Genomic DNA, 27,719 nt, shown 5'->3' with positions numbered 1-27,719 from the left:
CAAACCCTTGCTGTCTGCTATGTCGGGCTGTATTCGGTATGAACTTGAATGAGGCTAACAGACTCGTGTGGCAACTCGACCTTCGCAATATTTTCATTGCCCCCGCACAAATTTTAGGCGACCGACTTTTCCCTCTTTCTCCTTTTTCTCCCGCGGTCTGGACTCGCTTGCGGCCAAGTTTATTACTACAGCGTATACAGAGCATCCCCGCGAACCTCCACCCAGGTCATTGCATCGAATGATCCTCCGAGGTCGCAAATGCGGCGAGATCAAATCTAGGAGCAGAATGAAGCAGGTATCGGTGGCAGATCTCTGGAAGAAGCTTTAGATAATACAGACATTATTCTCCTTGATCACTGGGCTCAGGCATAGGACAGCCTGAACGGCTGTTATTCGCAGAAAGATTCTTGATGGCTCGCCTCTCCTCGGGGAGCCGCTTTTCATACACCTAGTATCCGAGTCAGACTGATGCATTTTAATGTGCATAGTCTTCGCTGTGGGACCTGCTTCAAGAAATAGACGCATCTATCTCTCCGACCAGTTGTCAAGTTCTCCTTTTCCCCTCGTTCGCTCTACGGGATTCGTTGTCCCCCGTCAATGTTGACCATGCTTCTTCCGATCAATCTCGAGCTAGACTGAGGAGACCAATACGGGTATCACGCATGCCTCCCAGGATACAGCTGGTCTAGATTCGATGCTTTTCACTCTCTGTGTCAAAATTGTCAGCACGCAATTTCAGCTTTGTCACAAGATAGATTCAGACGTACCCAATCTCGAATACAGCATGTACAGGGCCATCTGGTTGCACTCTTGAGTCCCAGTAATGGTGACCAGTCGCTCGTTGCTGTTGTCTTGCGGCTCATTGATTTTGATGACGCTGCCGCTGAGGTGACGGATCTCATTGATCTTAGCACCGCCCTTACCAATGATGGCACCGACCATGTCGTTCGGGATGAAGATTTGCTGGGTGATGGGTTGACCAGGCATTCCTTGAGCAGCCGCGGGCACGGGTTGTCCGTGTGGACCAGGCTGGGGTGGCACTTGACCATATGGCCCTGGCTGAGGAGGAACGGCTCCGTAGCTGGGAGTACGAGGGGTGGCAGCATATGGTTGCGGGTAAGGTGCATATGGTTGCGGAGCAGCTCCATGCACCTGAGGGGCGCCGTAAGGCTGGGCGGGCGTGCGTTGAGGGGGGACGGTATTGTGTCTCTTGTACGTGTCTGGATGACCAAACTGACCTCCAGCGGGCTGAGGGACGTACGGCACGACTTGCATACCACCCGGGACCACACCTGCAGGACCTCCGCTTCTCGTGGCATAAGCAGACGCGGCAGGACCGCCGAATCGTTCAGTCAGCTGCTCAACCAGCGTCACAGCAACGTAGTATGTGGCAATGTGCACGGCATCAGCAACTCCCAAAACCACCAGGGATCGCTCAGTTGAGAGGGGCAGGCAGGAATCAGAGGCATTGAGGCGAGCTCCAGAAGCCTCCTGTATCTCTCGAATACGAACGCCGGATTTGCCAATGATGGAACCAATCAGGATATGTGGAATCAACAGGCGTAGGGGATAAGTCTTGGACTGAGCAGTGGAAGGAGCATCGAGAGGTTCATTGTTGAGAGTGCGAATAATGAGACCGAAGGCCTGCCCAAATTAGTATCACCAAAACTTCGTCGAGAGGATACAATACATACCTTGGATACTGCCTCTTGCGATCCGCTCACGGTGAGAATTCGTTCCACAGCGCCACGGGAGTAGTCACTGACGGTGCATTTGGCCCCAGAGAGCTTTCGAATTTGAGTTACGTTTTCACCGCCTTTTCCGATGCACGTTGCAGCTTCGGCGCTTGAGATGACTGCACGGATATGTATCCAATTCGTCTCATCCTGTGACGGCGCTGAAGGACCGTTAGAAGAAGATCGATCATGTTGCGGTGGAGCGGTCATCGGCAGGAGTGTCTGAGGGTCTGGGAGTGATGGTGCAGTAGTGCCATTGGTTGTTGCCGGTGCGGCCGGTTCAGGATGTGCGTCTGCGTCTGAAGCTCCGTTCGTCACAGGAGCCGGCAGAGCTTGCTCTTCGGTTGTCTTTGCACCCTCTGCCGAGATGGTCTCACTACTGCCCGAGTCCTGCACCGTGGTGTCTTCTTTGACTGGTTTGTCAAGTGCTGGGCGTTTGGCATCTGGTAGGTCAGTGGGAGCGGAGGGTGACGAAGGATCTTCCAAGGGTCGTTTGGCCGAAGACATTGCGGTGGTAGAGGTGGGTGATGCAGACATTTCTCGCGTGTGACTTGAGGAAAGCAGTCACCAGGATGGTATGAGTTTAGATTCTTTATTATTGTTCTCTCGCGAAAGGCTTTATGTACACCAGGGCGTCGAAGGAAAACTTGCTGGTGCAGACAGGGGATCGATAGAGCCAAACGGGAGGAGACGGTGAGAAGAGTATGCTTGAGAGAGTTCGTGCTAGGATTGCGTGGCGGGATTGAGGCAAGCTGGATGTTCTGCAAGTTCCGAAGAGGTGCAGGAAAGGAGGTGAGGTGGTGAGCGGAGGTGTGAAATGGTTCAACGGAGGAGTCGTAGGTAGCAGGAGGATGTGAGGTGAAGGTTTGATTGTAAAGCAACGCCGCGAAGATGCACCCCAATTTCTGATCCTAGCAGGCCGAGGGCGAACCAGTACTTAACTCAGTCGACCAACGTCGATGAAGGAGGAAGAAGAGGAAGAAGATTGTCGATGCGAGGATGGAAGGGAGGAGAGGTGTAGACGTGTAGATGTAGACTCGTGGCAGTGGTGGAGGAGAAAAGGAGCAGCTTGACAGACGCGACAGGGTGGGAGAAGAGGTGTCGCAGCGAGTCCAGTGTGTGTCTTGTCTTGTCTCTTTCTGGTTGATGGAGATCCCACTCGCAGATTTGGCAGGTGGAGCGATCGAGGTGCGAACGGGCGTTGGATGAACAGATACTTCTGATGCGCTGATGAACAGAAGAGGAGCAGAGGCGAGCTCGCGGTCGACAGATGATCAATATGCCTTGATCAGAACCCAGTCAAAGCTTCCTTGTTGCACCTGTGCATTCAGCGTTGTGGTTCAAGTGGTAGAGGAGACTATTGATTTGATCTGATCTGATTCGCATTTGAGATGAGGAGATTTTCCAGGGTCAAGCAGTAAAACTGCAGTGGCAGTTTTTGGCAGTTTGTCAGTTTTACTCTGCACTAGGTACCTAGGTAGTTGTCAGTGGGTGGAGAAGAGAAGGGAGAGAGAAGCAGAGACAGACTCGGATGCAGTGGGGACAACAGGCTTGCCAGTGAGGACTCCTCAGGCCGCGGGCTTGTCAAGGGGCGCCTTCCTGCTTCCTGACGCGCTCGTGACACCCCGTGACTCTAACAAGCGGTCAAGACACCAGCGCAGTTCAAGTGGCACTGCACGTGATACGATCAGCGCTCTACGAGGCTGCGGTACACATACCTACTGCCACTGTACTGTGGTATGAAACTTGCACAGCTGCACTCATGCTCCGATATCTATGACGGACAGTCTGGATCACTGTCTGCTTGTTTTCATTCATGGAAATCTAGCTAATACAGTTCCCACCACGGGGTTGCAGGCCTCACTTTTCCAATGCGGCATTCTTCAAGCAACCCGCCGCGGCCCTTATGGTGAGCTGTGTTTGGGACTCCTTTCCCTTTTCCCTTTTTCCCTGTTCACTTCTTGTTTGCCGCGCTCTTGCGCTTCGCCTCCAGAACCTCCTTCAATACAGTTGCCGCTTCTTTGCGACGACGTGCCTGTGCTTGCCATCGCTCCTTGTCCTCGCTCGACAGGAGACCCAGGCCGCCGTTTTGGCTGGCTCGGAAACTCGTCCTTGATCGCGTACTGCTGCCAAACTTGGAATCGGGGGTATGGTACACACTGCCAGGTGTTCCGCCGTTCACCGAGTTTCTAAATCGATGAGGAGTTGCCAGGACACTCTCTCCGTTCGAAGCATGGCCGTTACTGACGGTTGAAGACGCCAGAGACAGATCCATCCGCTTGAGTTGCGCCTCCAGAACATCGATGTCTGCACTCTTTTGCTCTGCCATCGACATCATCTTTGATACCGTCTTTGTTACCGCTTCCACAGTAGGCTTCTTCTGCGACGGTGTTCTACCAAGCATGCTGGAGCGTCGGTTGGCCGTATCCGCTGGCGTTGACTGCGCGATCTTGGCGCGCAGAACGGAAACGGCGTCTTCAACTTCCACAAGCTTGGCCTGCACCGAGGTGAAAGTCTTGCGCAGATCATGCTGGATCGACGACTGCTCGGCCGAAAGAGGGGCTGCAATGGCACTGTCCTTTGCCGAGAGAGCATGGATGGTCTTCCGGATGGTCGTCAGCTTGGTCCTCAGCTCGAACAGATCACGTCCCAGCAGAGCCTGGCATTGTTGAATCTTTCCTCCAAAGTCATCGATGTTACTTTCGGCTAGCAGGTCGGAAAGAGCAGCTTGTCCTTCGTGCAACCGCGTTATATCGCTCAAGTACCACTCATCATTGAGGGCATCCATTGGTGTCTCGGATTTGAGCACTGAGGGCCATGATTGATTGGTTGCATCCGGTTGTTGATATCGCATAAACGCCGACAGTGAGCGACTATTGATCCCCAGGGTGTACACCATTGAATTGATGTCAGAATACAGTCTTTCAATCTGAGCCGGTATCCCACTTTTCTTGCTCTCTTCCGCAGGCTTTGGCTGATAAGTGATAAAGTCGTCCAGCGTCTGAGTAGGCGAGGCCGGTCGTTCAAGCTCCTGCCGCAGGAGTTCATCTTCGTCATCCTCGAGTGGCGCAAGCTGCTCGGCTTCTGCCCGCGCTTTCTCCCGAGCGACCGCCTCGCGTCGAGCTTGTTCTTTGGCCACTTCTTCCTCCCTTGTCTTGCCTGCCTGAACGGCGAGTGAGGACTTTTGGTACTCCGCCTTTCGTTGCTCGACAATGGACCGGGGATGAGCTGGAGCGCTGACGGACCTGGAGGCGTCCAGTCCGAGACGTTCTGCGGCCTGGGGAACATTTCTGACTGGACTTGGCGATCGCGGGCTCTCATGCGGTTTGGGAGGCGCGAAAACAGGTCCGGTGCCTACTTCACCGAACAGGGGTCGGGGTGGCTTTTGTGAATTGGCGGTCGAGGAGATCTTCGTGAACAGGCCGCCTGTTGGGCTCGTCTCCGTACTTCTTTCACCACTCTTAAAGGAACTTTCGGGAGAAGTTTGCAGTTCTTCGTGTTGCTCTTCTGTGACATCCTCCTCCTGGGAGATATTGCCTGTGACTTCTTCGCCACTGTCTTCAACATCTGAGCTAAAGTCGTCTTCCTCGTCTTCCTCATCATCCTCGTGCTCTTCGTCCTCAGCTTCATCTTCGCTCGGGAGCTGTTGTATCGGCTGTTCATTTTGGCTTGCGTTGCTGTTGGATACAAAGTCTGGAGGGAAGGGTGCGTCGTCCGGAGGAGACTTGGACGCAGCCGAGGAAACCGGGGTATCCGCGGACGTGTACCGCGGCTTGCTGACAGGATCGGGAGGAAGGGGGGCCTCTGGAATGTTGTTCAGGTCAACAGACTCGTCGTCACTAGGAGGCTCTTCCTTGATTCTCGGTGCCTCGGGTGTAGTGCCAAAAGTGTTGGCAGGCTCACTCTTCTCCACGGCGGCAGGCGTTTCATCTTTGGCAGTCTTGGTACCAAACAGTGCCATGTGCGCAGGACCAGGGGTTTCTTTGGGGGTGGTAGAAGCCACGCCGCCGAATGACCAACCGGGTGTAGTTGTTTGAGGCTGTGGAGTTGTGGAAGCTTGACCAAATAAATTGGAGATTGAGGGCGCCGGAGTGGCTTTCGACTGTGCGAGCGTGGAAGGAGGAGTGACCAGTGTCTGCGGAATCGTGGGTGCCTCCTGCGACGACAACCTCTGATCCGATGTGGTCTGAGCGTTATCCGACTCGACTTCGCTAACTTCGCCCTCCTCCTCGTCCATTTCAGCCTCTTTATCGTGGGTCGGCGATAAGGTCTTCTGAGGTTCATTCAAGATTTCCTCCAAAGCGCCACCAAAACCAAAACCACTGGGCTCTTTGGGGGCTGGGAGGTCATCCTTTGCGCTACCGTCACCTTGGAATGACGACCCTAGTTTGAACGACCCAGTATTGCCAAAAATGCTTTGTCCAGCTGTTGGCTTCACTGAACCAAACGGAGATGCAGTAGACTGCTCCTGGCCAAAAGTGCTGCCAGATGACTGTCCAAAGATACTGTCCCCAGACTTTGCGGCGAATGGACTCTGAGTAGGCTGGTCCGTCTTGCCTCCTGCAAATGAGGAAAATCCACCTCCTTTGGAGAATGAAGCGAAACCAGGACTCCCAGAACTGCCTGCAGCATTAGCGAACGGACTGGAAGTTGAGCCAGCTCCGAACGAAGATGGCTGTCCGAAAGCAGGCTGCCCACCTATCGTGGACGGCTGCCCGAAAGGTGTAGGCCGACTGCTCAGGGCACTTGCTGAGCCAAACGCTGGCGCCGGTGCGCCGCCAATAGGAGTGGCTGACCCGAAGGCAGGCTTGCCAAAGGCCGGACCAGATGCCGACGCGCTGTTTGTAGAGCCGAACCCAGCAGTAGCCCAAGAGGGCTTGTCACCAGCAATGGGAGAAGAAGTACCGAAAGGTTTGCTACTCGGGGCGCCAAACGCAGATTGCCCCGCGCCAGGCCCAAAACCGGTCATTGTAGGCTTCGCAAAAGGACTGGCGCTGCTGGCCTGACCGAACGTACTGCTCGGTGGCGCAGGCGACGGTGATTGGGACTGAGATTGTAGCGCAGCAGGTTTCTTTAAATCGCGCACGGCTGCGAGACCAGGAAAAGTAGTCTTTTCACGGACCGAGTCGTTGTATATGACCCACCACGCAACCAAAATTCCTTCGTTGTTCAATATCACCAGGCCAGGCACCGGCCCTTCAGTCTCCAGGATCTCCGCATCCGCCGGGATTGGATTTGGGACCTTCTCTGTACTTGACAAGTCGAGGGCCATGCCAATGGGAGATGTATCCAGCATTTCTGACGAGAGCGGGAGTTGGGCCCGTCGCGTATCATCTTCGACCGTGGTGAACGTGAATGCTGCAGTAATTGGATCTTCCTTGGACAAAGGCTTGTCCGTCTTCGAGATGAGACCAACGTCCGTAGAGGTGGTAGCAGTGACAATCAACAAATCTTGCAGGTGTGGTGGAAAGCTTCTGAGTCTTGATATGAAATGCGAAGATGGTAGTCGTTCGACGCCAAAAGGTAATAGAACTTCGGGTAGTTTCTGGAAAGTGTAATTCGTGGTTTTCGGTTCCCGGTGCACGATGTAGTACTCGGAAGGCAGAATCCCTTCGGCAGTGCTACTTGGTGTGTAGATGATGAAGAACGTGTCATTCTCCAGCCATGAGATCCCAGAGACATGGTCCTGAGAGGGTACTGAAGTAGACTTTGGAATCTGCGCAACACTGGTGCCATCTGGCGTCATCTGTATCGCGGTTCCATCAGCCATGCCAGCAACGAGTTGTTTGCCTCTGTTGCTCCACGAAAGGCAGCTTGCTCCGCTCTTCAGCACCGGGCCGTTGCTCCCAGAGACCATATTCCCTGCCTTTAGATTCAGGAGCATCAAATCCCCATTCCCTGTGATGATGGCAAAGAATTCCGCCGATTCAGGAACAGGATTCGGGACCAATGCGCGCAAACTCTGTCCGTTGGTTGGTATCCGTACAGCGGGTTCCAGCTGGCCTTGTTGGATCTTATCGACTTGAAATGCTAGAATCTCTCCTCCTTTTTCCGTCGCTATAACCAAGACACTCTCATCGGCAGAAAAGGCAAGGTGTGAAAGCCGCGGTACTGATATCTTGATCTCTGGGGTGAAAGGTCGGATGGTGTCGTTCTCGGATGATTCCGATGAACGGAAGGCGTCTCTAACCTTGGATGTGGAAGTGAGATAGAGAGCGTCCGGACCACCAGCTGCTAGTAAACCCTTGACGGATGCAATCGCGAGAAGCGAGGAGGAAGAAGGGGGCAGATCATCTGTCGGCCATGGTGTCGGGAGAAGTCGCACTTTGGCCTCGCCATTGAGTGCGGTAAAGCCCAGTTCGTTGGTTTGGATCTCCCGCAGTTCTGGCCCGTCCTTCACGTTGACGCCCTGGGTCGACGTTGTGGCTGTACCGAATCGTGGGGCGTTGGACGCCATATTGGAAAAGCTGAACGCCATTCTCAACCTTGGTAGCTCGGTTGACAGCGATCTTTTCACATCGACAGGGGAGGCACTGAACGAGACATGCGGGTTTGACGGTCCGCGTGCGGGAGTGGAAAAGGTGAAGGGGTGTCGAGGCAGTGGAGATGGCCTCCAGAGAGAGGGTGAATGCTTGTGGTCAGCAATTTTGAGAGGCGATCATCTGTAAAAGAACAGCAGTGGTCTGCGCGACGAGACAAATTGGAGGGTAAGAGACCCAAGGTATGTTATTTGCGCAGGCAGATACTCGTAGATGGTTTACAAGGCTGTTGAATGCTTTCGACCTTTTACGCAGCGCGACTGAAAATCCCGCCGCTTGAACATGACGCGCGTGGGCTACGGTGGAGTTTATGTGCAATCGATCGGCGACGCTATAGCAGCAGGTCTGTAACAGGTCTGTTCTCAGTCGTAGCCTTGTCTTCTTCACGTCCATTCTCGATACCTTGGAGTCATAGCTGATGACAGCGCATATATAGAGAGTTTGCTCTCACTAGAAGGCCTGACCTGATATAGAAGCTTGTGCAAACAATCTCATCATCCAGGTTTGTCGCAAAGTCGATGTGATGGATCAGTATCGTATGCAGCACCTGAGCGAGCCAACTATCATTTTCCACATACTCAGAAGTGAGACGGCAGCCTGATGCTTGATCTATTCGCCCCCGGCCACCAGGTCTATCTTGCTGGATTGGCATTCTCGCATATGTGCGCTCTCAACACCCCATACCCCCATACTGTGGTATGCCGCCTCAAGATCGTGGCATATGATGAACCGTGATCGATTGATTGATCGATCAACAGCTTTGATTGCACAGAGGAACTAGTTTCTTCGGACTCTTGATTGTGGGCCTTCCCTGTTCCTGATTATCTGTTCTCACGGCTCAAACTCCTCGAAGGGTCTCACGAGCAGGCCAGATCGTGCGAGATACTCTTTAACTTGGGCGACAGTGTATTCTCCACGGTGGAACTATGTCATGAAACACAATGGTCAGTGGTCGCCCAGAAGATCTTGTCAAGCATACAGAAGGTGTCACGAATATAAGCTCAAAGAAGGGCATATCTCCAATGTGATGCTGAACGAAGGAACTCGAGAGATGGACTAGGGGCTTGATTGGAACTCACCATTCCTGCACCCAACGCAGCATCGACATCCGTCTTCCTAAACACTTCCTCGAAATGCGCCGGGTTTCCAGCCCCCGAGCTAGCAATGACAGGCACGCCGACGACACTCTTAACCAAGCCGACCAGTTCGAGATCGTACCCGCTATTCTGCCCATCGCGGTCGATGGCATTCAACAAGATCTCGCCGGCGCCCATGGCCTCGACTGCCGTAACGAGCTGCACGACATCGAGATCGCGTGTCTCGCGGCCGCCCTTAATGGTGCACGCGAACCACACGTACTCGCGGCCCTGGGCATCAGGGTTCGACGTGCGGGTAGTGTGGTGCGAGGTTTCCGAGGGAGACGAGACATAGACACGTTTCGGGTCGACGCTGACGACGACGGCCTGCACACCATAGGCGGCCGAGATGGTCTCGATCCCGGTCTTCCCCGACAACTGCTTGCCCGAGGCGTAGTATTCTTCTGCGGCCAGGACGGCATCGCTGCCTATGGAGACCTTGTCGGCGCCGCTGGCAAAATAGAGCTTGGCCACGTCCAGCGCCGACACGGCCTTGTTGGTCGCCGGGTCCACCATGTCGCGGATGCCACCGCCGATGGTCAGCGGCACGAACACGGTTTCGCTGGTGCGCCGCAGGATCTCGAGCATGGGCAGGTCGGCCACAGGGCAGTCGCGAAACGACGTGATGTTGAGGAATGTCACCTCGTCGGCACCCTGGGTGTAGTATCTTTTGGCCATCTCGACCGGCTTGCCTAGGTTGCGCACCTGCGACCCTGCAGCTTTCTCGCGCACGTCGTATTGGTCGCCTTTGGTCACGACTAGATCTCCGGCATCGTTGGTGCGGACGTCCAGGCATGCGATGATGCGCCGTGTCAGGCCATTAGCACCTGTGTCTGAGGGCAGCGCACCGTTGGTTGCTGATGATGATCCTGTTGGAAGCCCCGTGGGTGAGGGTTCTGACCAGACATTGCCTTCGAGAAAGGCCTTGATTACCCTGAGGCCCGCGGCGCCGGACTTCTCGGGGTGGAATTGTGTACATAGCACATTTCCCCGGCCAATTGCCCCTACGTATGTCTCGTCACCGTACGTGGCTGTTGCGACTGTCCAGCCTTGCTTCTCCAGCTCCCCAGGCGTGTAAGGCGCAAAGTAGCTGTGTACGTAATAATACTTACTCGTAGGATTGAGCCCGTAGAAGCTCTTCCCGGTCGCTGTGGAATCTGTTGACGATGCAGATGCAGATTGTTCGTGGAGCGTAGAAGCGTCGTTCCAGCCTATGCACGGAACCGACTTTCGGGATCCGTCTTTGTTTTGGGGGCTGAAGCGCCGGAGGGATGTCGAGATCAAGTCTAACCCTGACACCAATGGAGCTTCTTCAGAGCCTGCGAAGAGTGCTTGGAGGCCCACGCAGATGCCAAAGAAAGGCTTGCCGGAGGCGATATGCTCGCGGATGGCGGGAAGATAGTTGGCAGATGATAACGACGTCAGACAGTGTCCGAAGTGGCCAACGCCGGGTAGTATGATTTTCTGGAATCCGTTAGAAACCAAAGCTGCGAATTAAAGGATGATGCCAGTAAACTTCTGAGGCGCAGGGGGAACGGGATTTCGTAAACAAGGTGAAACATGAGACCGAAAAGAAAAGGCTAAATCTGTCGACTTGAAGAAAAATAGCATGGCTGCCGATCGCAGAGAAAGATCTCACCACCCCATTCCGCCACCAGATGGGACATGATATGGGACATGATCGCAAATCTTGTCGGACTTACATCTGCGTTCTTCACGTCCTCGGGACTCCTGATCCATTCAACTTCATACCCGCACTTTTCGATGGCATTGACAAGAGAACGGATGTTGCCCGCCACATAGTCAAGAAGATGGACCTTGGGCATGTCGTTGGGCGGTAGTTGTTTAGCGACCGTGGTCGCGATAGTCGACTTCGTTGATGTGATATTGTCAGGGTGAGTTCATATTCAGTGCCTATGCCGGTATATGGTCAACTTGCAGTTGTCTGCGACACTTGTCAACCTGAAGGCACAAGGAGTTCCCTTGCTAAATCAAGTCGCTGGAAGACGAAGTTGTGAGATCAACAGCTGGGATGATTTTTTGATGGAGATTTTGTAGCCGGATTGGGAAATGACTCACGACCTGCGATTGGCTGCAAATCGACGTCCTCCAACATCCCAACGGCGACGGCAGTAAGTCATAATGGTCAAGATACAGCTACAAACCCCAGACGAGTGACTACTGTGTTCTGTGTGCATGTCCAACATTGACGGTGAAGGCATTCGTGTGTCTTTCTATCCATGCGTGGTGAAACCATCGCCTTTCGCAATCTTCGACACAAGCGCATCCCAAAACCCAATCCTGACCAACGCCCGCCAACCGCGTCAATTCTACCAATCATATTCGTACATGGTCAATTCAGAATCCCTAGACCGCTGTCCTCGTGTTCTCAAAAAGTCATCCTAGATATACATACAAAACACTGATTCACTGCGTGGCGGCTCGAATGGCCTGCAAGAGCAGCGCAAAAATTAAGCCTCTCGCCACAGGCTCAAGTTGAAGACAGTCGAACACTTTGCCAAGAGCCTCTCCACTGGCAGCCGCTCCCATCACGCTGGTCAGGGCCTGTGGCATACCTCGTTCAATCAGCATCTTGCGTGCCTTGACTCGGAGATTCTCCTTGTCTTCCGCCGACATCTCCTTCGGCCACTTTGCCCGCTCTTCTTCTGTCGGCAACACATTCTCTCGGAGCTTGTTGATGTGCGCTGCCCGTCCCTTGTCGGAGAAGTTGGCCTCAATCACACCCTCCTGCAGCAGAGTCCGGATCGAATCCAGTTGTGGATTGTTGGGACGCAGAAGGAACGTCCTAGCGGCACCCAAAAGCGACAATCGAATCGACCATGCGCCCGACAGTGAGTACAGTTCGGTCAGTACTGCAAAGAACAACTCGATCAAAATGCGCGTCTCTTCGTCGGAAAGAGGTGCATTATGTCTGGCGTTCCTCGGAGGAAGCTTGGGAGGCATGCTGGGGGCGGGAGTTTCCATCTCCACCGGCTTGAGTGTTTGCGCCGGCGTGGATGGGTTCGCGACAATCGTGTCTTGTCGTGGCCGAGGAGGCGTTTCAGGCTTTGGCAGCGTGATGGGCTGATAGTCGTCAGAGATGACACTTGGTGGTGGAGGCATCGATAGCATCGCCTCCGATGGACGAAGAGATTCGTCTAAACTGGAGGAAATCCTCGGTTCCCGAGCTGGAATTGAAGGACTCTGCTTGTGTCTACTCGGCAGCGGCGGCGGCTTCACATCGACGCTGTCGGTACTGTGTCTGGGCAGCTCTTGACTCTGTCGAAAGCTCGGCGTGCTTGACGCGGTATCAGTCCTTGATAGTTGCTGTGACGGACGAGAAGCGGACATGGATTTCTTTGGTGCACCCCCGACGCCGGTCGTTACAGCACCGAAAACACCCTGCACCCCTCCAAGCACCGCCTTCCCGCCACCGGCGATGTTTTTCCCGCCCTGGCCGAGGACATTGATGAAATTCTTGCCCACATTTTCTAATGCGGCACCACCTTGAATCAGAACATTTTTAGTCTGCGCCGGTGCCTTCTGGAGGCCAGTCTCCTTGTCCAGGAATTTCTTCATCGCCTCGGTCTCAGCCAAAGGTTCAAACCTGAGACAAAAGCGCAGATAATTTTCCAAATTCTGCAACAAAGAAGCACTTGTCTGGCCCTTCCAGCCAGGGAGGGAGGGATATTTCTGGCCAAATTCGGGCACGCCAGAAAGCCGAGCAATGGTGGTTAGGGTCTGATGGAGAGGCTCAAAATCGGCATATCTCCGCGTGACCATCCATCCTGGAAACCGGTGCGAAGCTGGCTCGATCTGTAGCATGTACTCGCTGTTGGGCTTTTGCCTGAAAGTAGACTTGTCACTAATGTCCCCCAGATCAATGATCGTCAGAGAGGCGTTGTGTAGAGTGAGCGGTACGGCGACCATCGCTTCCACAGGAGCTGGTGCATTTGACACAGGCTGTGGCGGCGGCGTAAGAACAGCTTCCGGCAGCTGATCAAAATTGGTGAACGGAGTAGGCTCCTTTTTCGGACTCGGAGTGCTAGAATGGACCGCGTTGCCATCAATATCGAAAATCAGCGAGGATTCCAAAGACTGCTCCCCATGTCTATTTCGGTCACTATCCGAAGAAGTAGGGGTAGCCAGCCCAGCGTCTGTTGTGGTCACTGAACCTGTCTCCTCAAGCTCACTCGCAAGTAAGCCACGCTTGCGTCTGGCCTCGTCTTCTGCAATCATTTCATTCAGTCTCTGCGCCTCTCTCATTGCTTCTTGCATGGCTTCCTCAGCCCGGCTGACACGCCTACTATGGCGTTTCTGAGTGACCGCATCTGGGTTTGTCTCCGAAATAGCCTCAGTCATGTTCTCGACTCCGGCATCGATGGCATTCATGATCTCAGGCTCTCCGTCCTGTAACAGGTAGATAATCCAGCCATTGATCCATTCTGGCTTGGAGCAAGAGTTGATAGTGGTTTCGAGCACCAGGCCAGCTAGAACCTCGCGCAAGAATGTCCTGACTGGAGTACAGTTGTATGACTTTGACTCGAGAAAGTTCTGTAAGATGTCATCGGCCACAAGGTTGAGTTTGCGTGTCTGTTGATCTCTGCTCAGCACGTTGGCCAGGTTGCTGTCGGGTTGATACCGTAGGTATGTATTTATAGCGGTCTCGGCGTCCTGGTTTTGCGAAGCCTTCAACGCGTTGCCGAGTTCATTCAAGAAAACGATCACGATTGAGGTGGAATTCGATAGGAAATCAAGGAAGGGGTCGGCCGGTCGTTTTCGAGAAAGGTGGGTTGAGAGAGAGACAATAAAACCCGTCAAGGTCTGCTTACAACTCGCCGGGAATTGCCGATCCTTTGGAAGCAAGGGACTGTACCACCAGGTCACGTAGTTTCTTACAACCGCGTCCGTCAAGTTGTTCAGGGCTTCTCCGGTTTCCGGCTCGAAGTTGGAATAATCCAATGCCTTGGAGGCCGACTCAACCTCGATGTTGGCATCGTCAGAGACTGCTTCATCTCCCTCCTTTGTCCGTTGCTCCTCCCGCCATCCCAGAACACGGTGTGCAACTTCTATTCCCAGCTCTTTCCTCCGGCGATTGCTATCGCGTTTTTCCGGGTCGGGTTCGCCGCTGTACTGGCTTTCCCATGTTGCATGGAGGACAACTCCTCCGACTGCGCCGATCAGGACGAGGCCGACACGGCCTAGAACAAGGTAGGTAGAGGCACATAGGCCCACGGCGCATGCTCCCAGGGTTTCATTGCTTGCATTGGCGAAAAACCTAAGGGTGGCATCTATCGCGCCGGACGCGGTGACTGTAGGTGCGGTTGTGGTCGGCGGAGTTGGCTCAGGGAGGCTCTCCGAGACCGCCTTTGTACTCTCGGCGAGTTGGACGTGGTCAGGTTCCGCTTCCATTGTTGTCATGGCTCATGATGGCTCCAGTGCTCTGATCATGCAGTTACGCCTCGTCAGCTACCATAATAGTACTCAAAGGAGGACAATAGATATGAGTCGCATAAGCCGGCATTAACGCGCGCTGAGTTACAAGGAAAGGCCGCGCGACTCCTTTCAAAGCATTCTGACGCTGCTGTAACAGAGATACACGCTAACCACAACAGGTCTAACCTTCATCTGCTCTCCAGTCCAGCTACGTCCAATGTTGGGACTTTCGTCTACTACGCGGTAACTGTAGTTTGAAAGAAAAGAAACATGACACGGGAGACTGTGATAGAGTGCTATCGATTGAGAAAAGAGCAGAATAGTCTTCGGGTCTGACGGTCTCATCTAAGTGGCGAGCGTAGGCACTCCAGACAAGGCTGGATCGTGGAACTAACCAAGCTTCCGCCGCTTTAATAATGCAATAATGCGGAGGTCACTCACCGCCTTCATTTCTGAGATTCCGGCCGTTTAAGATGATAGTAATAGTAATGTAGTGACCGGCAGAATGGACATTTTGGTGGAGCCAGTCCAAAAAGTTTTGGGAGCACTACAAACTCTGAGGGTACCTAGTGTTTACTCTTTACCTCTAGGACTAAACTACCAACAGTGTTATTCGAGAGACTCTAAAGTCCTAAGTATACTCTCTGTTTCTAACAATGGCGACCGAAGTCTGTTGCAGCTGCCACGAGCCGCTCCTCATCGACATCGAACCGGACAGCGACGTGGAAGACAGCAAGGCTGCTGCACAGGTGCACAGTGTACCTGACGACGTCGAGTTGAGTTGCGGATGTCATTACCACTGGTGAGTCTCAATAAAGTTGCGCCGGAGAGTGGCAAGATGAGTAGGCAAAGAAACTAAACATGTCTGTTCCTGGTCACAGGGAATGCTTCTTAGACGCCTACACGATCACGCAATGTCCCAACTGCGCCAGAGACATCTCATCCTTGTCCTCGAGCGGGTCCCAACAGGTTCTGGTCACGCTGCGCAACGAAGGAGGTGTGCAGGAGGGGTACGACATTCTCCCAGCGGCCACGGAAGAGGCGTACTTGCGAGCATACCCTGAAGAACGGAAGGGCCATGCGTTCCTGGAGTTCTGTCGGGAAGGGGATATTGATGCCATTATCCACATGATCAAAGACGAAGGCGAAGATGAGGATGAGGAAGAGCAAGAGCAAGAGCAAGGCGGTCATTCTGATGTGCTGAGGTATCGAGGCACCTTTGAAGGCATTGAAGGCTCGGGACTGCACGTCGCCATCCGCTATCAGCAGCAGGAGGTGGCATGGCTGCTTCTTGCGCTCGGCTCACAACTCGATTGGGATAAGTTCCCTGCTGTCGTTCTCCAGGCGATGCAAGGCCTGGGGTTGAGCAAGGAAGACAGAAATGGAGAGCCAGATATTCGAACACTGCAAGATAATGACGGACGAACACCTGCGGCACTGGCGAAAGAATTGGGAGGGGTCTGGGCCGATTGGCTCCGTGAAGGCCGCTTTGATCCTTGATCATAGACTGGTCAGGCCATCTTTATGCGGCTTGAAAATGAATTGGTTTCTATTTCTCTGTCTGTCTCACACCAAAATTCTCTATGCGACCAAAGAGTAGAGGGCCGCTAGAGATCTAAAGCATAGGAGTGAAGTTTTGTTCTCCGGTATCCGAGTGAATCATAGCACCATGGTGGTGTTTCATGCCTGATGCAAAGAAGATGCCGGGTTGTGGAAATCAGCGCAAGGATTGATCTTGACAGGATTTGCGATACGCTGAGAAGGAGACAATGCCCAAAAGAAGTCAACAAGCCTTGGCTTGTAGCATCCACGCTTCCCAGCGGTCAGAAGCTCAGAGATAGATAAAGCAAAGTAAAGCATGACACGCTTTTCGCCGGTAGTGTTGCTGCTACTGCCCGCTGGGGCTCTCATGACCTTTTGTTGTCCGGATGGTCTCGCAGAACATACTTGGTATGAGTGCCGTGTGCAACCACGGTCTTGCCCTCTCCTTCGCCCTTGTAGATGGTGACGGTAGTAAAGGCCAAGTTTCTGCCCACCTTGTTCACATTGCCCTCGATGGTCAATACATCGCCGAGTCTTGCAGACGAGACGTACGAGACATGGATGTCCGTGCTGACTCCCGTCTTCTCCAGACCGGTACTGGCGATGGCCATTCCGCCCGCCCAGTCGACAATCGTCGCGGATACAGAGCCATGAAGGCCGCCCTTGGAGTTCAAGTGATGCGACGTGACGGGCAGAGAAGCTGTCATGGAGCCGTGGGTAGCACTGCTAAGGACAATGTCTGAGAACAGGAAGTTGTAGATGGGGGAGTTCTGGGAGATGCGTGCCCAACATGCTTGCACGCTCTTGAGGGGTGATGTCGTAGACTCGAAGCTCATTGTGAGAGATAGAGGCCTGATGCAGTGAGGGATGTCACAAAGAACAAAGCTCTAACTGGACAGAGATGCAAAACCTGGCGCAGATTCACGCCAGGCAGAATCAATTCCGCACACACCGCCTTCAAGTTTCGTTTTCAGTCCGTAATAATTAAACGCAGGCAGAAAATGGAAAATGCGGCTCCATAAAATACCTAGCAACCCATCGAAATTTTGTCGATTTCGTACCGAACAAAAAGCCCGCCATCCCGTCCTTCTTCTACGGTTCGAGTTCCATTTCCCTCGTCCCGCCTGCAGTGCAAGGTTAAAACAGAAGTCATGAGTAAACACAAACTCGACGAAGGGGCCCAATTGGCCAAGCAAGACAAGAAGCGCAGGAAAAAGGATCGCAAAGAAGCCCTCCGCGTTGAAGACGTTACGCCCAGTTCGACCGAAGCCACCGCCAGTTCGACGCCCGCACCGCAGCCAGAAAACGAGGACGATGGCGCAACCTACAAGCCCGACCCATCTCTCAACTCGCTGCCGCAATCTTCAGTAGACGACTTCTTCAAGTCTGAATCCGTGAGGATTGACGATCCGAAAACCACAAACCTCCGGCCAATCCTGGCATTTACGCACCTCCCTTCCGAGCTCGCGACGCAGTTCAAGAGCATCTTCTCTTCTTTCGACAAGCCTTCGTCAATCCAGTCCGCGGCTTGGCCCTTCCTTCTGTCTGGACGAGATGTCGTGGGTGTCGCCGAGACGGGTAGCGGGAAGACGATCGCATTCGGGCTGCCGCTGGTATTCCGTCTGTCGGCATTGAAGAAGAGAAAGGGGATACGAGCGGTGATTGTCGCACCGACGCGAGAACTGGCGATCCAAGTTTACGAGCAAATCGACAAGCTGTGCAAGACGGCCGACAAGCTGAAGCCCGTGTGCATCTACGGCGGAATGAGCAAGGACGAGCAGCGCCGGTCTCTGCAAGGAGCGAACGTGGTCGTCGCCACTCCTGGAAGATTGAAGGATTTCATGTCGGACGGCACGATTGACGTCTCGAAGACGCGGTACCTTGTCCTAGACGAGGCCGACCGTATGCTGGACAAGGGGTTCGAAGACGATATCAAGCATATCATCTCGCAGATGCCGTCGTCGAGCAAACGTCAAACGGCCATGTTCACTGCGACCTGGCCCAAATCCATCCGAGACCTTGCGGCGACTTTCATGAAAGATCCGGTCAAGATCACCATAGGACGCAACGACGCCGATGACTCGGGCGAGCTTCGTGCAAATACCCGCATCGTGCAGAAGGTCGAGGTCATGGACGGCTTGGCCAAACAACAGCGTCTCCTACAGCTTCTGAAAGAGCACACCGCTGGCAGCAAGCGCAACGATCGCATTCTGGTGTTCTGTCTGTACAAGAAAGAGGCGCTCCGGATCGAGAACTTCATCCGGAGTCGTGGCTTCACTGTCGCCGGTATTCATGGGGACATGTCGCAATCCGCTCGTATCGCCAGTCTGGAATCTTTCAAGTCCGGCTCCGTGAGCCTGCTTGTCGCCACCGATGTTGCTGCGAGAGGGCTGGATATTCCCGAAGTCAAGCTCGTCATCAACGTGACTTTCCCTTTGACGGCCGAGGATTACGTTCATCGTATCGGCCGTACTGGTCGCGCCGGTAAGGAAGGACTAGCAATCACCATGTTTACCGAGCAGGACAAGCCCCTCGCCGGAGCCCTGATCAACGTGCTCAAGGCGGCGAAGCAGGATGTTCCAGATGACTTGTTCAAGTTCGGCACAACAGTGAAGAAGAAGCAGCACGATGCGTACGGTGCCTTCTATCGTGAAGCAGACGAGGGGAAGAAGGCCACCAAGATCACATTTGACTGATGTCTGAGTATATATTATGATATATCTTTTCTCCGTTCGTGCAGATAGTTCCGGCGTTCGGCACTGTGTTATGTCTTTGTGTAGGGACGTTTCACCATTCCTGGGATTTTGGCAGCAAGGCGTTGTGGCACGATAGACTCGAGCATCTGAAACAAGAAATCTCGCTCGGCCAGGAGTCTAGAATGGGTTGAATAAAATGTCAATAGCCACTTCTTCGAACATCGGCGTAGACTGAGGACGAGAATATGGGAGCACTTACATTGTCGAGCCCAAGAGTACAGTCCCTGCCACCAGAAATCCCATGAATTGACGGTTCAACTCTTCCCCATCGCTTTGGGCGGTTAGCAGGTTCATCCTCAAACCCGCAACCACTAAAGCAGTAACAGCGAGTGACGAGGTTGCTGGAAGCGCTTCCTTCAGAGTCTCCTTCTGCACAGCAGCCGAATCCTTCGCCTCGTCCTGTATCCAGCCTCTGATGAAACAGCCGCTCCAAACAATCCTCAAGACCATGTTGAACATGTTTGCGCCAACGAGGCCCGCTGCCCCAAGCTGCAATGTCGTCAACATCGTCCACGCCGCAGCACCATAAATCCCCGTAAACAACAGCATCCACAACGACTGTGCGTGAAGTTGCGACGTCGTGGCTGCGGAGGTGACGAATGCATCGAGGATCCCATTCACGGCCATTAGCGGGATATAGTAGCAGTAAGTGGACAAGAGTGTCGACGTGGACGCGGTATACCAGTCTGCGCCGATGACATGGCGGACGACTACGGGCAAAACGTACGGCGCGATACTGACCAGAGGCAAGGCCATAAGCATATACAAGTGCAGTGTGTTGGCCAGATATTTGAGCGCCTGACGCTGTTCTCTTGACATAGGACTCTTCTCCGCGGAAGTCGTTCTGCTGGAGGGAGCCGAAAGCAGTCGGCCGAAAGTGTTGCGGCTGCTCTCCTCAACAGGCTGAAAGACCAACCTTGCCAGGAGTCCGCCGTAGTTGGAGGCCAGTGCGAAAGCGCCCTGATCGGCGAGAGTCGACAAGAACGATAGGATCAGCGCGTCGCCTTGCGTAAGCAATAGCTTGAAGATCGATTGCATGTACATCGTTGCCGCAAGCGAGAGAAGACCGACATGGAAGAGATTGGCGTAGTAGTATGTTACTTCAGGCGAAGAAGCGGCTGCCACTTTCCGGGGTGTAAGACTGAACCTCTCTTTCTGAGATATCTGGATGGTTGGAAGCAGATAGAGAGCAAGCAGGATGACAGCGTAAGCGGCCTGTCCGACCGCAAAAGGGAGGATCGAGGGGGCAAGGCCTCTCATGTTTCCAACGAATGCCGTTGAACATGCGGCGATGCATCGTGCAATCGCGGCGACTGTCTCGGCCCGGGCTCGTTCTCGATACAGGGCTTTCTGCTGGATGACCACGAACGCAGGCTCGGCTAGCTGCTCGACCAATGTCGCAAAAGCGTATATCCGGAACGATATGTCGAAGCAGGGGCTGTCCAGGACCTCCTCAGGCGCGCTTCGAAGATAGGAGAGGCCGAAAAAGAAAGAGACGACAAGCCCAAGGAGGACCGCGAGGTATGACAGATTGACGATGGTCTGGGAGTCTTTCTCCTGGCGTGATGTATTTGGAGAATCCTCTTTCGTAGGATCTTTCGTTTCCGGTGTTTGTCGTTGTAGGGCCACTCGTAGACTCTCCCTTGCAAAGTACAAGGTGGTGACAGAAACGAGCTCGAGCTGGACCGCGATTCCAAGCAAAGACGGCGAGAGAAAGCGCAGCAAGAACTGATTTCCGGCAAACGTCAACGCTCGAGACGCGACTTGGATGAAAATCAGCAATAAAGTGCCGCTTCCTGAACGGGCAGACTGATCTGAGTCTGCCATGCTTGGGTGCAGTGTTGTAGCGGCGAGTGCGCTGTCTATCAGCTCCCCAAGTCAGAGTCAGCAATATGGATGAGAGGAGAGCATCTGCAGCTTCAAGTGCTTTGAGACAGCGACTATCTTCGAGTGTCAAGCAAAGAGACCTCCACTATATCCTTGTGTTCACTGTGTACCATACTCGCAGGCGGCCTTTGGACTAGAGTCAGATCAATCGAGGTGTGGTGTATCAGAAGTAGAGCAGTGGGACTGTAAGCTGGGCCACGTGTTAACAGGGAGTTCTTCCGTCAATCACAACATCGACGCAGAAGGCTGCCAGAATAGAAACTGATCTAAAAGGTTTCAATGGTTGTAGGACGCCTGCAGTTTCAGAGACGATATTATGAGCGAAGGGTAGTACATAGTTGGTTTACGGCTTCAGGAAGTTGGGACAGCGAGCACATATGAGGTACCAGGTAAGTTTCGAACGCCAGCCAAATACTAGTATTGTATATAGGTGACAATGGCGGAAGGAGCACTCCTCGAGCTTGTGGTAGATGTCTCGTGAAAGTGCGAGGATGCCATGCTTCTGCTTCCGCTTGGAAGGGTCATGGTGGCAGGTCATTTTCTGTTTGGAATGATCTCCTGATCCCGACATCCTGCCTCTAAAGTGCCAGTCTGCGCCATCTCGATGCTTAGGGTACAGCCAGTCCCAATGCCCCATTGACTCATCCCTCGTGCCTCGACCCGTTCCACGCCCCAGTAGTGATGTTACAAGCGCACCCTCAGCTGTGCCATCTTGAGTCGACCAACATCTACACTTCGTCCACGTCCATCTTCTCCACCACGACCAGACTGTCCGAATCACTGCCACTGCCAAACTCATGCACAGTGACATAGCGGCCAATCTCTTCTTTGGTGATCACCTTCTCGTTGAGTACCGCAGTCGTTCCGCGGGGGAATTTGTAGTCGCGCTCCTTCTTGGCCCGTTCATTTGGCCGGATGTAGTTGCGCAGCAGCTCTGTTGGCTTGTCCTTCTCAATCACGCAAACATCCACGTTGCTGCCTGAGCCCAGATCGTTGAAGATACCAGCCAAGATGGCTTCTGAACAGACCTTGATGGCCTCCTCTTTCGTGCAGTCCCGCTTCCACGTCGATTCGAAAACAGCCATGGCTGCCAAAGATCCCGAACCCATGGTCACGTAAGGGAGTTTATCCGTCGAACCGTGGGCATGAACTGTGAACAAGCCGACACCTGTGGGGTCGACGCCAGCAACAACTAGGTACGCACCAATGTGACCCTGGTATCGGAACAAGTGCTGCTTGAGCATGGTCATGACTGTGACAACGCGAGGTGTCCGGCCTGTGGACAGAGAATGAAGTTCGAGGTTGGAGGAAATGAGGGCGGTGGTAAACTCGGTGTCGGCAGCAGTACCGGCGCCGGCGCACCAGATGTTGGGAGAGATATAATGTAACTTTTCGCAGTTCTGTTGACGGTCAGTGCACATTCCTTCAAGCGGTCGAGGAGAAGCGTCATGTCACGCACCTTGTCAGCAACTATAGGGCCGCTCGTTGCTCTAGTATCTGCCGCGATCTGTACGTTACGTTCGTTAGCAATCGTATGCTAGATCAAATGGTTGAGGGTACGAACCACAACGCCATTGTCGAATATGCACCCTACTATCGTTGTACCGGTACTGGTCGCCTTGGGGAGCGGTACGCCACGTGCGTGAAGAGCTGCATTGCGGTTGTAATTACTGAAGTCAAAGCCGGGCATCGTTGCGGCGAAGGCACGAGGCCTTGGTTTGGATCGGTGAGACTGCGAGTTTGGACGAGGTCGAAGTGCCACACGTACGTACGGAACTAGGCAGGAGGGCGTGATGAAGAGCGCTTTGAGGTCGAGTAGTGGAAATCGAAAGAAGAGACAAGGATGGGTGCGACGGCGTGGCCGTGAATTGACTGATGATTGACTCTGGGACGAAGGCAGCTTTGAGATGCGCAACACTCTGAGAAGTACTAGTACTGCGAACTGCAGGGCCACGAACCGAAGGCACTGCACGTGAGACGCGGCGCGTCTTAGTAGTATCTTGGCAGAGACTAGTCCATTTACAGACTACTGCAGTCTCATTGGCGACGCGGGACAAGGCTGCAAGTCCCCTGACCGGGGATAATGCTACCACTGCTGTGTAGATAGGACCTTGCGTGCCACGATGGACTGACTACCTGTAGGTACGTAGTTCTGCCTTCTCAAGCTCGTCAAAACAGAGACTTGAAGATGAGTTGCGGCAAGGTCGATCATCGACAGCAGGCTTCGGTCTTGCATATTGAACCATCGACGTTTCGTTCGTTTCTGCCTCAGGTGATCCCTGAAGTTACGCTGCTAATCATCTACTCTGACGATCATCTACTCTGACTGTGGTAGCAAGTTGCGGCCTCAGATATGCCCTGGTCCCACACGAGGCCGAGAAAACCTGTTCACTCCACAGCGTCAAAGGGGGCTCCGCGTGCACGAAGCTATTGTCCGCCCACCCCTCACAAAGCGCATCACCATGTTGTCTTACAGCCGAGATCCGCCCCAATACTCGAGTCGAGGCACTTCGTGTGTGCAATCTCGGCCTCAAAATGTATTTCTTCCCCCAAGACTGGCCTTGTCACCACCGCCGTCACCTGTTATGTGTGATAGAGCTGACGCCATGTTCGCTCGTCTGGGTAAACCGTAATGGCCAATACAACGAACCGGCGCTCGTGGCAGGTCGACAGTGTTCATCGATGTGAAGCGGGTAGAGGAGCTGGTGGCCCGGTTTGAGTGATTATGTTGGGTCGCCCGTTTGCGTCCCGGACCCTCATAGCCATTTCGCATTCAAAATTGAAAACCCAGCCATACCCACCGAAACTGGAAGGTAGACCCTCACATTCTTTTGTGTCATGAGTCCTTTTTGGTCTGCTGCATTTGAGAATCCGGGTGTTTTGCCAGATCCTCCAGGGCGTTGAGCATCTTCTCGCGAGTATCTCTGGTCAGATGATCGACATCGGCGGCTGTCAAGGCCTTGGTAGGGATCGGATCCAGAACTGTTCGGGATTGTCAGCTCCATGCCGTTTTGACTACTGTAGAGGAACACGCACCTTTCACTCTGATGGTACCACTATTGAACCTCTTAGCTTTGATGTTCAGCACATGGCTGTAATTCTCGGCCACGACAGGTACTATAGGGACACCGGCCTGTACTGCCAAGTGGAAGGCTCCCTTCTTGAAAGGCAGCAGCATAGGCTCGGCGGAATAACTCCGTGTTCCTTCAGGAAAGATGACAACACTCTGTTTCTTCTCCTGCATCGCCTGAGCGGCTCCTGCAAATGCCTTCAATGCCTGGCTCCGATCCACCCGGTCGATAAACACTGCCCCGGCAAGGGTCATGAACCAGCCCAGAAACGGGATGTTACGGAGAGATTTCTTCGCCGTGATTGAACAGTGTTTTGGCCATATCCAACCCAACAACAGCACGTCAAGTTCTGTTTGGTGATTGCAAATGATGACAATCGGGCGGTTGTTGCTTAGGATCTCCTCGCCGTTGTCCAGGATCTTGAACTTGACCCCCATACTGAACATCCCAACCCACTTGAAGGCCCTAGCCACCGTCCAGAAAGCGTATTTGTAGTGTAATCCCAAAGCTTTTAATATGCCTGAAGCGACCGTTCCGTATGCAGCGCAAGCTATGAGCGATAGGTAGGCGGACATTGAGCGCGCGATGAATCCGAGGATTCGAGGCGGCTTCGGGAGGTAGGCGTAAAGAGCGAAGCAGGTCAACATCGTGAGTGTGTAGAAGCCTAGGAAATAGAGCACGTAGCGGAAAAGGACAAACATGATGAGTTGGCGTAGGCCTGGCACAGTCCTAATGTGTGACAGTGAGAGACGAAGAGACGGGCTGCCCGTTGTAAGTCTGTATACTCATAGCAAATTCTATGATCTCCAGACCAACAACATGGTAAAGCGCCGACGGTGGTCACAAGGTGAGTGCGATTGGATCGTGCCTAGGTACACTTGCCGAAAAGCCTAGGTACGTAGTAGTAGTAGTAGGTAGTATGCTGCACCGTCTGCAACTTCTAGTTCTGGTTTAGCCGCCCGCCGCTTTACTCCCCGTCGGCTCACCTTCTACTTCCGAAACGATCTCTCAGCGCCCCTATTATTCCTCTTTATGCACCACCACCTCCTCCCGTTATCCCATTCCGGGTCAAATCACTCAAGATGAGGGAAGATGGGGGCTGCAATAAAAGTCCTATCAATTGGTAGGGATTCTCCCCAAAGGAGTGGAATGTCAAATACGATAGATACAAAGTCTCCCACAGAAGAAAAGGTATTGCGAGGCTTCAGCCTCAAGAATAGAACAAAAAGTCGCAACTCAATCCCGAATCCCCCCAGGCCTGGCCCGATCGTGTTATTCCCCAATCCAGGCCTTCACCGAAATCATGCGAAGTTGAGTGTGCAAAAGGCAAAACCTTCCACAAGCCATCTCTCAAATCAATAAAGAACGGTACGAAGTGAAGAAAAAGAGGTTCTGACGTGTTTCAAACGGAAGAATAAAAGGACAAAGAATTCAAACTGTGGCCCGATAGTCTCTCCAAAACCCCGTTTCGTCGATGGTGCGTTGGAGTGGTCAGCATGAAGCGTCCCTCAGGAGCATGAAGCGTCACTCAGAGTGACTGTGCTGCTTATCAGGCAAGTGTTGTCCAGAGCATATGCGGCGATGGATTCTTGGATTTCGGCAACGGACTGTGATGCAGTAAGCGGAGTCAGCAGGTAGTTGCCGTACGCTTGACAGGCCGAATCCAGTGCTTGGCAATCACTGAGGGCTTTACTCTCAACTTGCGACGTGAGGGCACATGGGAGGGAAAGGACACCATAGGTGCATGTTCCCGTTGTGATCCCTGCAGTGTCGAAAGACTGTAGTGCGCAGAAGGAAACATCGACGTCGCATTGCTGCGTTGGGAGCGCGGTCGCAGCGCAGGTGGTATCCGAGATCTGCAACTCAAAGATGCCCGTTGCGGCGCAGAGCGAGTTGAGGGATCCTAGGAGGCCGAGCGAGTCTTCCAATTCTGAAGTGGTCAAGCTGAATCCGTATGCCGTGTTGTCGCCGTACCCGACGGACCGGACATTGTCCTGACCGATGAAGGAGTTGGCGAAAGCTTGCAGCTGGGCGTCCGAACATCCAACGCAAGTCTGACTCTTTACAACCCACCCCACAACGAGGGGAGAACAGAAATCCACCGATGCATTGCATTGGGGTGCTGCAGTGGTGCTCGTCGCCGCAGCTGATGTTGTGATACTGGTAGTCGATAATGTAGTTGCTGTAGTTGTGGTAGCCGCCAGAGAGCTTGTTGGCAAGGAGGTACTTGTGGACGAGATGGTAGATGTCATGAGAGTGGTGAAGCTTGACGTGCTTGTGCTTGTGATTGTGCTTGCCGCCGGTGAAGCCGCTAGGCTTGATGTGCTTGGAATTGCGCTTGTTGCTGAGCTCGATGTATCTGTGCTTGTGCTCGTTGCCGAGCTTGCCAGGCTTGATGTACTGGAGATTGTGCTTGTCGCCGATGAGGTCACTAAATCTGACGTGCTTGTGCTTGTTGTTGAGCTCGCTAGGCTTGATGTATCTGTGCTTGTGCTGATCGTTGATGAAGTCCCCAGACTTGATATACTTGTGGTGGTTGCTGAGCTTGTCAGATCTGAAGTGGCTGTGGTTGTTGATGAGCCTGCCTGACCTGATGTGCTTGTGCTCGTTGCTGAGCTTTCCAGGCTCGATGTGCTTGTGGTTATCGCCGATGAAGCCGCCAGACTTGATGTACTTGAGCTTGTGCTTGTTGCCGATGAAGTCGCTAGGCTTGATGTGCTTGTACTTGCGCTTGTTGCCGAGCTCGCCAGGCTTGCTGTACTTGTCGCAGATGAAGTCGTCAAGCTCGATGTGCTCGACGTCGTTGGGATCGTAGGACATGTTGGATCTGAAAGCACGACGCTAATGGGGCCACCCAAGAGATCGCATACCGGGTCATCCAGTTCTCCCAGGTCGACCGCGGCTGATACCTCTTCCGGTGAAAGCCTCAAACCAATTATTTGATTGTCGCCAATGAGGATGGAAGCAATATCAGGACTCAACCCGAGCAGTTCAGGAATGATGGACAGCAGGTCGTTGAGCGTGCATAGCAGACCGCCGAGGAGCGGACAATCATAGGTAGCAACGGAATTGGCCGTGATTAATTCAGAGTTCAGGCAGACATTGATGTTCAGGTTGCATATTGGCGAGGCAGATGTTGTGGTGGCCGGTGCACTAGATGTCGTGCTAGAGATGGTGGTCGAGGTAAACGTTGTAGTGCTTGTCCCAGAGGTCGATGATGTCGAGCCTGCTGTGGAAGTTGTCGAGACAGTGCTTGAAATACCAGCTGAAGTACTAGTTGATGAGTCTGTGGATGCGCTGGTGGAAGAGCCAGTGGAAGAGCCAGTGGAAGAGCCAGTGGAAATACTGGTCGAAGTGGTAAGCGAACTGGAAGTCGAGCCGAGAGTCGAGCCGAGAGTCGAGCCGAGAGTCGAACTGGGAGTCGAATTCGAACTACCGCTTCCCGTAGAAGAACTGGTAGTCAAGACACCAGTACTAGTACCAGAGCCCGTGGAAATGCTAGAGAAAGCACTGGTCAAAGTACTGGTAGAAGCACTGGTAGAAGCACTGGTAGAAGCACTGGTAGAAGCACTGGTAGAAGCACTGGTAGAAGCACTGGTAGAAGCACTGGTAGAAG

General features: G+C 53.4%; 11 protein-coding genes across 11 annotated transcripts; 2 read left to right on the top strand and 9 right to left on the bottom strand.

Annotated features, from left to right (window-relative positions):
* Positions 1-744: 744 nt before the first annotated feature.
* On the bottom strand, positions 745-2,273 carry A1O1_00663 (uncharacterized protein; the record flags this gene model as incomplete). Its single annotated transcript, XM_007721580.1, has 2 exons — positions 745-1,644; positions 1,695-2,273. 2 exons carry the CDS (start codon positions 2,271-2,273, stop codon positions 745-747), a joined length of 1,479 nt encoding a protein of 492 aa, XP_007719770.1.
* A 1,417-nt stretch (positions 2,274-3,690) lies between these two features.
* A1O1_00662 (uncharacterized protein) lies at positions 3,691-8,193 on the bottom strand (the record flags this gene model as incomplete). The annotated part of the gene is made up of 1 exon (XM_007721579.1): positions 3,691-8,193. One exon carries the CDS (start codon positions 8,191-8,193, stop codon positions 3,691-3,693), a length of 4,503 nt encoding a protein of 1,500 aa, XP_007719769.1.
* Positions 8,194-9,276: 1,083 nt separating this feature from the next.
* A1O1_00661 (imidazole glycerol phosphate synthase hisHF) lies at positions 9,277-11,237 on the bottom strand (the record flags this gene model as incomplete). The annotated part of the gene is made up of 2 exons (XM_007721578.1): positions 9,277-10,875; positions 11,115-11,237. The coding sequence occupies 2 exons, from the start codon at positions 11,235-11,237 to the stop codon at positions 9,277-9,279; spliced, it is 1,722 nt and encodes a 573-aa protein (XP_007719768.1).
* Positions 11,238-11,838: 601 nt separating this feature from the next.
* A1O1_00660 (uncharacterized protein) lies at positions 11,839-14,823 on the bottom strand (the record flags this gene model as incomplete). Its single annotated transcript, XM_007721577.1, has 1 exon — positions 11,839-14,823. The coding sequence occupies one exon, from the start codon at positions 14,821-14,823 to the stop codon at positions 11,839-11,841; it is 2,985 nt and encodes a 994-aa protein (XP_007719767.1).
* Positions 14,824-15,503: 680 nt separating this feature from the next.
* A1O1_00659 (uncharacterized protein) lies at positions 15,504-16,347 on the top strand (the record flags this gene model as incomplete). The annotated part of the gene is made up of 2 exons (XM_007721576.1): positions 15,504-15,649; positions 15,729-16,347. 2 exons carry the CDS (start codon positions 15,504-15,506, stop codon positions 16,345-16,347), a joined length of 765 nt encoding a protein of 254 aa, XP_007719766.1.
* Positions 16,348-16,754: 407 nt separating this feature from the next.
* On the bottom strand, positions 16,755-17,225 carry A1O1_00658 (uncharacterized protein; the record flags this gene model as incomplete). Its single annotated transcript, XM_007721575.1, has 1 exon — positions 16,755-17,225. The coding sequence occupies one exon, from the start codon at positions 17,223-17,225 to the stop codon at positions 16,755-16,757; it is 471 nt and encodes a 156-aa protein (XP_007719765.1).
* Positions 17,226-17,540: 315 nt separating this feature from the next.
* On the top strand, positions 17,541-19,085 carry A1O1_00657 (uncharacterized protein; the record flags this gene model as incomplete). Its single annotated transcript, XM_007721574.1, has 1 exon — positions 17,541-19,085. One exon carries the CDS (start codon positions 17,541-17,543, stop codon positions 19,083-19,085), a length of 1,545 nt encoding a protein of 514 aa, XP_007719764.1.
* Positions 19,086-19,340: 255 nt separating this feature from the next.
* On the bottom strand, positions 19,341-20,972 carry A1O1_00656 (uncharacterized protein; the record flags this gene model as incomplete). Its single annotated transcript, XM_007721573.1, has 1 exon — positions 19,341-20,972. The coding sequence occupies one exon, from the start codon at positions 20,970-20,972 to the stop codon at positions 19,341-19,343; it is 1,632 nt and encodes a 543-aa protein (XP_007719763.1).
* Positions 20,973-21,760: 788 nt separating this feature from the next.
* Positions 21,761-22,722, bottom strand: A1O1_00655 (proteasome component PUP1; the record flags this gene model as incomplete). The annotated part of the gene is made up of 3 exons (XM_007721572.1): positions 21,761-22,432; positions 22,492-22,539; positions 22,597-22,722. The coding sequence occupies 3 exons, from the start codon at positions 22,720-22,722 to the stop codon at positions 21,761-21,763; spliced, it is 846 nt and encodes a 281-aa protein (XP_007719762.1).
* Positions 22,723-23,868: 1,146 nt separating this feature from the next.
* On the bottom strand, positions 23,869-24,804 carry A1O1_00654 (1-acyl-sn-glycerol-3-phosphate acyltransferase; the record flags this gene model as incomplete). Its single annotated transcript, XM_007721571.1, has 2 exons — positions 23,869-24,014; positions 24,069-24,804. 2 exons carry the CDS (start codon positions 24,802-24,804, stop codon positions 23,869-23,871), a joined length of 882 nt encoding a protein of 293 aa, XP_007719761.1.
* An 807-nt stretch (positions 24,805-25,611) lies between these two features.
* On the bottom strand, positions 25,612-26,923 carry A1O1_00653 (uncharacterized protein; the record flags this gene model as incomplete). Its single annotated transcript, XM_007721570.1, has 2 exons — positions 25,612-26,130; positions 26,177-26,923. The coding sequence occupies 2 exons, from the start codon at positions 26,921-26,923 to the stop codon at positions 25,612-25,614; spliced, it is 1,266 nt and encodes a 421-aa protein (XP_007719760.1).
* Between the last annotated feature and the right edge of the window lie 796 nt (positions 26,924-27,719).

Source organism: Capronia coronata (genome assembly GCF_000585585.1).
Source record: "Capronia coronata CBS 617.96 chromosome Unknown acBCG-supercont1.1, whole genome shotgun sequence".
In the NCBI taxonomy this organism is placed as follows: Eukaryota; Fungi; Ascomycota; class Eurotiomycetes; order Chaetothyriales; family Herpotrichiellaceae; genus Capronia; species Capronia coronata.
The sequence above is the reverse complement of the archived record's forward strand: the minus strand, read 5'-3'. Positions and strand labels throughout refer to the sequence as shown.